At 41.6% G+C, this 11,562-nt stretch overlaps 1 protein-coding gene across 1 annotated transcript in view; it reads right to left on the reverse strand.

Moving 5' to 3' along the window:
* Positions 1 to 11,285, reverse strand: part of rab11fip4a (RAB11 family interacting protein 4 (class II) a) — a 60,742-nt gene extending 49,457 nt beyond the window's left edge. The window contains exon 1 of the mRNA XM_060901309.1: positions 11,062 to 11,285. Coding sequence (XP_060757292.1) covers positions 11,062 to 11,124 — 63 coding nt within the window. The 5' untranslated portion in view covers positions 11,125 to 11,285. The remainder of the gene's footprint in view (positions 1 to 11,061) is intronic.
* Between the last annotated feature and the right edge of the window lie 277 nt (positions 11,286 to 11,562).

Genomic DNA, 11,562 nt, shown 5'->3' on the forward strand with positions numbered 1-11,562 from the left:
GTATTGTCACAAAATATGATCAAGTTTGCAGTTTGAAGGTCAAATTTATTGTAAACGCTACCTTTCTTGACCTAAAAGGGGTTGGAGAACTTTTTTCTTTACACTATGGACGATTATATCAGCACGCTAACTCGCTGGCTTGCTAACAAGCTAGCAGTGTAGCAGCGCAGCTCCATTATCTGACACGTACACAGAAAGGAGCTGGAAGAATAAATCTCAAACACACAAACCACACACCCACTCACACAAACGTTAGGGTTTGGAAGCATTGTGACCTTGTTACAAACTTATAAACAAGCTTCATCCTCCATTTTGAAGAGAAAACTGTATCAGACTGCTGCAGTGCCTACTGAGTAAACTTGATCCTTCATGGTTGTGCTCAGTTAACTAATTCCTCTCAAGCTGATAAAGTCACAGAGCAGGCGGAGGGGAGGAAAACTTTATATTTCTGTGGTTGAAAGATTGTAGAGGAAAGTGCTGATGGTTCATGATGCTTTTTTAGGCTGTGTTCAATGAGCAATTACCCTCCTGTCGAGACTTTAATAGTGAATTACAGATTCTGCTACTGCTGCTGCATTACTATGCTGACTGAATATAATGGAGATGGCAATGTGCACTTTCTAATCGCACAACCCATTATCTCCGCCAATGGCTGGAGCCAGTTTTATTATCGACTGGCCACAGATCAAACTCTACACCATCAAAAAAAAATCTATCCCTTTGCTCTTATACTATAGCACTGATTCTGACTTGTCATGATGGGCATTTTTTGGTGCTACTTTTGTGGCACGGTGGTGTAGTGGTTAGCACTGTCCCCTCACAGCAAGAAGGTTCTGTGTTCAAGCCCAGTGGCCGACGGGAGCCTTTCTGTGTGGAGTTTGCACGTTCTCCCCGTATCTGTGTGGGTTTCCACCACAGTTCAAAGACATGTGGTTTGGTTAACAGGGGGCAGCCATGGCCTGAAAGTTGGGCTGAAGTGCCCTTGAGCAAAGCACCTAACCCCAAACTGCTCCCCGGGCACTATAGCATAGCTGCCCACTGCTCTGGATAAGTGTGTGCGCTCATTGCTTACTTGTATGTGCATGTGTGTGTTCACTGCTTCAGATGGGTTAAATGAAGAGGAGACATTTCATGGTGTGCTTGAGTGTATGTGTGATAAATAAAGGCTTCTTCTTCAAAGCCTTACTCTCATGCTTATTGTGAGGGAATGCAAAAGTATTGCGAAGGAACACAAAAGTAGCTCTTAAAAAAAAAAAAAAAATCATCATGACCTTTAGGGGCTTCCATAGTCAGAAGGTATTGATTGAGTAAGGAATAAAACATAATGCTGCTATTGAAAAATTGGGAAAGTCATGGCCTAATGGTTAGAAAAGCAGCTTTGGGACCAAAAGGTTGCTGGTTTGATTCCCTGGACCAGCAGGAATGGCTGACGTTCCCTTGAGCAAGGCACCTAACCCCCAATTGCTACCCAGACTGCTCTGGGTATGTTGTATGTCACTCTGGATAAATGCTAAATGCCTGTAATGTAAAATAATCCACCATGATGTGGTGTAATACAAGGTGGATTAGTTTCCTGTAATAGCATAATCTTGAAGTGTCTTATTCCTCTTCTTACACAGTTTTGCCAACACTTGACTAAATTCTAAACCATTTTGAATTTATTAATGAATGATACATTGCCCAATTATTCACCATTCAGAGTTATATTTAAAGTTGCCTGCGAGACAGGATAGTTCTTGTTCTTTATATATATATATATATATATATATATATATATATATATATATATATATATATATATATATATATGGCATGCCGTTCAGGAAATTAATCTTTGAATATATTGAATGAATCCCCGAATATATTGAATGAAACATTGAATATATGGAATGAATCCCCGAATATATTGAATGAAACTCTGAATATATGGAATGAATCCTCGAATATATTGAGTGAAACTCTGAATATATTGAATGAATCCCCGAATATATTGAATGAAACTTTGAATATATGGAATGAAACTCTGAATATATGGAATGAATTCCCGAATATATTGAATGAAACTCTGAATATATGGAATGAATCCACAAATATATGGAATGAATCCCCGAATATATGGAATGAAACTCTGAATATATTGAATGAAATTCTGAATATATGGAATGAATCCCCGAATATATGGAATGAATCCCCGAATATATGGAATGAATCCCCGAATATATTGAATGAAACTCTGAATATATGGAATGAAACCTTGAATATATGGAATGAAACTTTGTATTCTGCCCCCGCTCCCACAGCTCGGCAGACAGACAACAGGTCCAAGAAAAACTCTGACTCAGAGGAGAGTATTAGAGTATATTGAGAAACGCTGTAAAACTCAACAAACAAAATTTACAAATTAGTTTTATATACAGAAAATACCGTTATACAAATATGATCCACGAGGGAAATGACTGTCACCGTAGCTTCGTTGCACATAAAAGAAGTAAACACTAATAAAACCACAAGCATTCGCCAGAGTGTTAACAATGTCTTTATTGTTTAAAATAGCCGCAACCAAATCCCGAGCCGACTGACTCATTTTTGCTGCAGGACGGCGGCAGTGCCTTCATGACGTCAGCCAAGTTTCATTCCATATATTCGGGGATTCATTCCATATATTCAAAGTTTCATTCAATATATTCGGGGATTCATTCCATATATTCAAAGTTTCATTCAATATATTCGGGGATTCATTCAATATATTCGGGGATTCATTCAATATATTCAAAGTTTCATTCAATATATTCAAAGATTAATTTCCTGAACGGCATGCCATTTTTTATATATATGAGAGTTGTACTCACACCAGCCTTTATTTTTTACACTCTCTAGAAATAGATTTTTTTTTTTTTAAAAAGGCAGGTTGTCATGTTACTGGGCCATAAAGCGCTGACACAGGAGACTCCTTCCATGAATGTATCAGTAATAAAAATAACCATCTTACAGAAAGCATCGCAATATCAACTGTTCCACGTTTTTCTTTGTTTATTCAATAAAACTTTTTTTTAATCCTTTCATGAACAATCTTAGATCATGCCGATTAAAGTCATTCCATGTAATTTTATACAAGTCTAACAAAACAAAAAGTGCTGTCAAGAGAAAGAATTGTTTGCTCGGGTGAGGACTGACATAAGGAGAATGTTGAGATCACCGTCAGTGCTTTGTGACCATTGATATGACGACGTTCCTTTAGGTTTTACAACCCAGACAATGTCTTCAAGCAAAAGAGGGGGAAAAGAAGTGAATGTGAGTGAGAGAACATCCTTCGCAGACTATGTACAACAATAAATGTAACTGTAAAAGGATAAATACTGCAACAGAAAGGGAAAAAAAGGGAATGTGTAATAGAATAAAATAATGTGCTTCATATCTGGGATGCATCACACCACCCCACTGGGACTTACTTTCCCGTCTCAGTGAGTGCTTTATTGAATTTACAGGGATATTAGAACAAACGTTCAGCAGTTTATTACTACAAGGACTGTGTGTGTGTGTGTGTGTGTGTGTGTGTGTGTGTGTGTGTGTGTGTGTGTATGTGTGTGTGTGAGAGAAAGTAATATGTAATGTACGATCCACTGTCCTCTGTTTATTCGTTCTCTCTTTTTTCCTCATTACTTATTTTTCTTCTCATTATGTTTCTCTCTGTTTCGTTTTCTGTGTTTCGGAATCAGCAAGTAATCCATGTGCTTTGTAATGTTTTGCTCCTCCAAGGGTAAAGCTCTACGAATAGCCATCGCTGTCAGGTGAACACTAAAATCCCAGCAGGAGTGACAAGGAGGAATTTCAATAGAAGCCGTGTTATTGTTCCTTGACCTTTACACACACACACACACACACACACACACAGAGAGAGCAGGTAGTCTCCACTCAATCAGCATATGCACACACACACACACTCTCTCTCTCTCTCTCTCTCTCTGATCTCACACATACAACAGGTGGATTGATTTATTGATCCAATTATTCATTATTACTTTAAATAACTTGTGCAATCTGCATTCTGTTACAAGATGCTCATTCTTCGTCTTCGCATGTTTTTTCATAAACATTTTTATTTCTTTTATTTATCTTCACTAGCCGTGTTATCTTGTTCAGGGTCATGGTGGATCTGCAGCCTATCTCAGGAACACAGGGTGCAAAGCAGGAATACACCCAAGATGGGAACCTAGTCAAGTCAATCAAAGTGCACCCATTCAGTTACTCATGCCCCTTTTCCACCAAAGCAGTTCCAGGGCTGGTTCGGGGCCAGTGCTTGGTTTGGAACCGGGTTTTCTGTTTCCACTGACAAAGAACTGGCTCTGGGGCCAGAAAAACCAGTTCCAGGCTAGCACCAACTCTCTGCTGGGCCAGAGGAAAGAACCGCTTACGTCAGCGAGGGGTGGAGTTGTTAAGACCAACAACAATAACAAGACCGCAAAAGATCGCCATTTTTAAGTGACGAGAGGCAGCAGCTGTACAAACGCGAAGTCATCCATTATTATTGTTGTTGTTGCTGCTGCTGCTTCTTCCGTGTTGTTTTTGCTTCGATATTCGCGCCAAAGTTTATGCAAACGGAGCGACGTAACTGACGTATACAGCGACGTAATGACGTGGCTTCCCTTAGCACCGAGAGCTATGGAAAAGCAATCTGGTTCTCAGCTGACTTGCAAGTTGAACGAGTTGTGAACCAGCACCGGCCCCGAACCAGCCCTGGAACTGATTTGGTGGAAAAGGGGTATCAGTCACACACAACTTATTCATAGCTTTAAAAAATAAAAAAAAAATTCAGATGAAAGTGTGACGCTTTCCCCTTGAATCACTCAGACGCAATGTTGACGAATTCTAGTTGTTAGCTTTACATTACATTACGTTACATTGCATGGTATTTAGCAGACACTCTTATCCAGAGTGACGTACAACGAGTGCAAAAGTCAGGTACACGACGTGCGGAACTTCTAGACAAGAAAGTTCTCGTGCCAACTGAACAAGTGGCAACAACAATACCTAGTGGAATATGCCGTTGAAATCCCAATACTCAAACAGCCAAGGAAACAAACCAACCATATGAACACACCCGTCGCTGTGGGCGGGCCATTGGGGGCAGTGCCCGCCCACCAATATGCGTGGGCCCGCCCGGCCCGCCCACCCAAGCCAGATCACAATCACAGATCTCAAATAAATAAATAGATAAATAAAATCCTAATTTCATTTTATTGTACTCGCTTTGGGTTAAAACTTCCAGTGTTGCACAATCACTAAGACATTAAACATATTAAAACCGTGTGAGTTTGTTGGAAAGTTTGGCTACGTAATTATGTCAGTCAGTGTTGCCAAATCAGTTACCCGCATTTTTGGGTGGAAAATGAAGCGCGAGTTTATGCCAGCAGACAGCAGCTAGTTTCCGCGCTTTCTTAAATATGGATATACGTAATTGGTTCAAAACCCCAACACCGGCAACTTCGGATAAACCAACACATGATGTCGTTGGCAAAGAAGACCATCAACCCATTTGGTAGCTACCCCTCTGTTGGTTGCTTTGAAATGCACCCGCCGTGGTGTTTTTTTGTTTAGTTTGAGATGCTGCTTGTCATCTAATATGTCATGTGCACACTCAGTTGTTGTTGTTGGCGTGTGTGTAATGGCAATTGGTAGCTACCCCTCTTGGTTGCTTTGAAATGCACCCGCCGTGGCGTTTTTTTTTTGTTTAGTTTGAGATGCTGCTTGTGATCTAATAAGTTATGTGTACTTGTTGTGTGCGTGCACGTGCGTGTGTGTGTGTGTGTGAGAGAGAGAGGGGACTGATGTTGCAGGCTGTTGCTGGTCCGGTCATGTTTGCTGTTGGTTATGTTTAATGTGATGATTACTGTGCGGGATTAGGGCTGCCCGAATAGTGTGCAAAAATAAGCTAATAATAGTGGTGCCCCCCTGGTGGATTTCATAAGCCCCCCTTAAGACTGAGATCTCGCGACGGGACTGCATATGAAGTATAACGAAAGAACTCAAAACAGCTAACCCCAGGCTAAAACGTACACAGCCTGGGTTGGTCAAGACCAAAACCCAGTGACAGAGTGGGCAGGGAAGAAGGGGAGAGGTGCAGCCTGAAGAGGTGAGTCTTCAGCCTGCGCTTGAAGGTGGTCAGGGAGGAGTCGGCAGTTCTGACCTCAATGGGAAGGTCATTCCACCAATGGGGAACCAGGACAGACAGTAATCTTGAGCGAGCTGAGCAGCTGCAATTTTAATTATGTCACAGCTGTTGACCAGTCAGCAACATCATTTAAAATGAAGCTCAGTAAAAGTGCACTGTGTACACACGTTCGAATCCTAACGCAATCGTTCCAGTCACAAACTTTCTTCGTTTGTTTCTATAACATGGTGCAACAGAAACGTCTTCACCTTATCCTCAGGAGATCACAAGTTCTAATCCCAGGGAAGATGCCAAGAGAACAAAACTGGCTGTGCGCTCTGAGTGGGAGGGACAGCATTACTCTTTCAGCTGTCAATCACAACAAGACTCGCCAATTGCAGGCATCTGTGAGTTCATGTATGCGGAAGAGGGCAGAGAGCCTTTGCAGACCCAGGAGCGTTTGACTGAGGACAGAAAAATAAACAGCTATATGCTATATGCTGTAAATGATAACATTTAAGAGAGTAATGGGAAGTGACAGAACTTTCTTGGCAAAAAATCTTCAACTTAGACTGTAGTGAGATGCAACAAGCAAGCTGGACAAGCAATGGGGTCACCAACGGCAGTTCAAGAATGGAGACAAGACAATAAGCACTCACACCCACACACACAAAGAAAGACTCACATACATACACAAAAACACAAGCTAATTAGCATGCCAATAGTTTGACCTCATTCCCGTCACAGATTACCACACAGTTCAGACTCGCACTCATTCATTCGGTAGCATGGAGCCAACTGGGTTTAGCTTAAACACACACACACAGTTCCTTCAGTTAAATAGTTTGGCTTTGTGGTTAAAATAATAAAATAACTTAAAAGGACAGCTACTGATTGCAGCTATTTTATGTTCCAGTGTCCAGATGATGTTCCTCTTGGTGTGCGAGTAAGCGTGTGTACTGTGTGTGCATGTAAGCATAACACTGAGAAATGGCTGTGAGTGGCGAGTAACTTTGCAAAGGTAATGAAGTGTGACGTTTGCTCCATTACCCGCGACATAAAGCTTAAGGTCATCCATCTTTATCACCCCGTGTTCTGAGGTGTCAGCTCACTTCCGTGCAGCGATGTTCTCATATTCTTCAGTAATTATCCTGTTCTTTAGCAAGCTAGTCCCAGAAATTTACAATATGTGTTTTGCCGGCTTGTAGTACTCGAGTCCGACTCGTGCCCTAATTTTAAGAACTTGTGACTTGACTTGGACTTGAGCACCGATGACTAGGACTCAGACTTGTGCATTAACTGCATTCGGACTCGTAAATAGAAGATGAGGACTCGGATTTTTCTTTATTTTTTGAAACATGCCATAATAATTTGGCAGAAGGTATTTATATCTACATTAATTTTTATACTAATTTAATGCAAGAGAATGCACATTCACCTGTTCATACGTCATGTTCAGGAACAAACTAATGTTAATGGCGCTAAAATACCTGGAGAGAACACCCCTAGGATTGTCCACTTTGCTTATACAGACTTCTCGTGCAGTGGGAAAAAAACCCGCACTACTATGTGCTCCATATGTAGAAGAACTATCAAGGAGACAATCTCGAACTTCAATCGTCATTTGGCAAGACTCCACCCGGAGAAGGAAGTGACACGCTATGTTCATTGCTCTGTTGATAGCGGGGCTTGCTGGCTGAGCGATGAACTAGCTAGTGTTAACCCTCTCTCATGTTATTTGCCCTGTTGATAGTGGGCGGGGCTTGCTGAGCGATGAACAAGCTTTTTATCTGGAGCCTATTAACGAAAATGGCGCAGTCGAGCAGGAACGTTAGTCCAACACAGCAGCAGAGACAGTTTCACATAAAGGCAGCAACAGCCATCGTCAAATGGTGCGGTTGGAGTCTTGTTCTCGGACTCGACTCGAAATTTTCTTTAATGACTTGGACTTGAACACTGGGGACTCGAGACTGGACTCGGACTCGAGGTTTAGTGATTTGACTACAACACTGGTGTTTTGTAGCAGTTTCCTGTTTTTTGTGATGTGGGATTTCCGCATACCATTCCAAAGCACACGTTCCTTTTTTAGTTCTTTCAGCAACTGCATTATATTAAATGCATTATGCAGTGTTATATAGTGTTTAAAGTATAGCATACTTACCCTTATCTTTAATGTGAGCAAGCAGACATACTAAAAAGATGCTAATTGCATCACACCAGAAGATTCAGAGCACCAAATTTATGACCAAAAAAGTCTATTTTTTTATTAGATACCTAATGTCTTGTTTACACCAGGGCTTTTCAAAGTGTGGGGCGCGCCTCCCCTAGGGGGCACCAGAGTTCTTCAGGGGGGCGAAACATGAGGAAAAATAAACCAGAATAAGTTACTATTGCGGACATTTAGCGAACTTCAGCTAGCCTTTGCCAGAGACAAAATGGATTGATTTTTAGTACCTAAAGCTACAGTGAGTGAGGAGACAGAGTCTGGGCCAAGCAAAAAAAGAAGGAAGTATGACCACGATTATTTAAAGTTTGGATTTTCATGGACTGGATCTGAAGATGCTCCACTGCCACAGTGCGTTGTCTGCCAAGAGGTGCTAGCTAACGATGCTATGAGATGTTTAAAATGTGTAAAACAAGATGTTTTTTAAAAAAAGCACAGATGTTTAAAATGTGTAAAAAAAAAAAGATGTTTTAAAAAGCACAGATGTGTAAAACAAGATGTTTTTAAAAAAACAGATGTTTAAAATGTGTAAAAAAGATGTTTTAAAAAAGCACAGATGTTTAAAATGTGTAAAACAAGATGTTTTAAAAAAGCAGATGTTTAAAATGTGTAAAAAATGATGTTTTAAAAAAGCACAGATGTTTAAAATGTGTAAAACAAGATGTTTTTAAAAAAGCAGATGTTTAAAATGTGTAAAAAAAGATGTTTTAAAAAAAGCACAGATGTTTAAAATGTGTAAAAAAGGTTTTAAAAAAGCACAGGTGTTTAAAATGTGTAAAACAAAATGTTTTTAAAAAAGCAGATGTTTAAAATGTGTAAAAAAAATAGTTTTTAAAAAAGAAGATGTTTAAAATGTGTAAAACAAGATGTTTTTAAAAAAGCACAGATGTTTAAAATGTGTAAAAAATGTTTTCAAAAAGCACAGATGTTTAAAATGTGTAAAAGAAAAAAAATAAAAAACAACCTTTTTTTTTAAATCCGAATGGAACATTAAGTATAGCAACAACAAAAATTGTAAGGGGGGGGGCGCTGTTGTTTATTTGCTCTCTGAGGGGGGCCTGACTCTCCCACACTTAGAAAACCCCTGGTTTACACGATATTATTATACTTCCTTTGATTTCAATCATATTGAGCTGTGGATTGATTTACTCACAATTTTATTTAATGGGCGGCACACTGGTGTAGTGGTTAGTACTGTCACCTCACAACAAGAAGGTTCTGGGTTCGAGCCCAGTGGCCAACAGGGGCCTTTCTGTGTGGAGTTTGCATGTTCTCCCCGTGTCTGCGTGGGTTTCCTCTGGGTGCTCCGGTTTCCCCCACAGTCCAGAGACATGCAGGTTAGGTTAACATGGGGTGGCCATGGGCTGAAGGTTGGAGTGATGTGCCCTTGAGCAAGGCACCTAACCCCCAATTGCTCCCCAGGCACTGTAGCATAGCCCTGGGTATGTGTGTGTGCTCATTGCTCACTTGTGTGTGCATGTCTGTGCTAACTGCTTCAGATGGGTTAGATGCAGAGGAGACATTTCACTTTGCTTAAGTCTGTGCTTGAGTGTACGTGTAATAAATAAGAGGCTTCTTGGCTTTTTGTCTTGTTTTGTGATACAAAAGATGCAATAGAAAGAAAGTTGGCGTCTTCTTCTTACCGAGTTCCCCTTTGAAAGAACTGGTATCGACCTCATTATGCCGTCACACTGTTGACCACTTGCGTATGTATTTGTATTAGTTCTTCCTGCACAAAGTGCCACAGTGTCTTGAAGGAGTGCCACTGGGAGCATGGCTGTGGCACTGTTTCACATAATCTCCCACAAGACATCCTAAGTCGGCTCTTGTAAATGGTACAATTTGGTGGCAAGGGCCTTTAGAGGTCACACCATGGGTTGGGAAAGACTATGAGGTGTTGTGAATGGACACGACTGATTATCACCACAATCTCCGTAAGTAACGGAGATAGGCAGTGCCTGTTTCTCTGGTGATGGTGGTGGCAAAGAGTGATGAGTTGGGACTCCAATCCCAGCTGGAGGCTATTTCTTACTGTTCCGGAAATTTCTGGACACCCTTTCATCATCTCTTCCTGCCACGTTCTACTGGTGTGACATTAAGGATGCCAACGTGTAGAACATGGTTGAGATCCCGAGGCTGAGTTGGTATTGGCTGACTTTCTCTCTAATCAAGGAGCGGAGCTGGACAACTCCCTAGCCTGCACTGGGCGGTGATGGTCTGTTGCAAGTGGGGTGTGGTTTCGCATGGGTTTGAGGTGTAACAGCCCATACTGCCTCACGTACAAATATTTATATGATTTCCTGCTCTCTCACTCTTTGAACAGTGAGCTGAGCATGTATGCACATGGCAAAAAGCAGAGCAAAGCCAAAGCTGAGAAGAATCTGTTATGAGCAAGCTGAAAAGTTACTGATTGCATACCATGCCATGCGACACGAGCATGAATAAAAAGCTCACGTGCACTCTTAACCCGATTCTACTGTGTGGGAGTGGCCTGCTGCCAAGATTGATATAACCCAAGTGTTGGCTATAGACAAATACCAGTTTATATTTAGACTTTGGACAATGAAATTACTTTGGATGAATCAAATAAAAGAGACAGCCACACACACACACACACAGAGGACTAAAACAACAGAGCCTACTTGTATGCCGCACCCCTCATCTCTCCCACTCTCTTTCTGTCTCTTACCCTTGGTGTCAGGATGGCGTGGTCTCTCCCTCCCTCTCTCATCTCTCCATCATCCGTGGACATCCAGTGCACGTCCTCCTCTTGCTCCAACAGGTGAGATCAAAATCCGCAACACACACACATGCACACACTGCAGCCCACCTCCAATACGTGTGGGCTCAGAGCATCTCACTGCTTAGACACCCACACATACAAGAAATCACATGCACACACACTGCTCCTGAGCTCACACACCGTTACCAGGCACGTTCAAACACGCGCGCATACACACACACACACACACAGCACACCAACAATCTGCCAACAGTTGTTCAGTTCTGGCCACTCCTTCCTCTCTCTCTCACACACACACACACACTCCCTCTCTCTTTTTCTATTTCACACACTCTGCTGTTGCTAGGCAACTATTCAGCTGGGCCGTCCCCTGACATCAACTGGAGCGTGTAAGCGTTCCACTGCACACACTTACACACACGATTCTCCATTAAAGCCGAGACAGAG

The sequence above is a fragment of the Neoarius graeffei genome, chromosome 20 (assembly GCF_027579695.1).
Source record: "Neoarius graeffei isolate fNeoGra1 chromosome 20, fNeoGra1.pri, whole genome shotgun sequence".
In the NCBI taxonomy this organism is placed as follows: domain Eukaryota; kingdom Metazoa; phylum Chordata; class Actinopteri; order Siluriformes; family Ariidae; genus Neoarius; species Neoarius graeffei.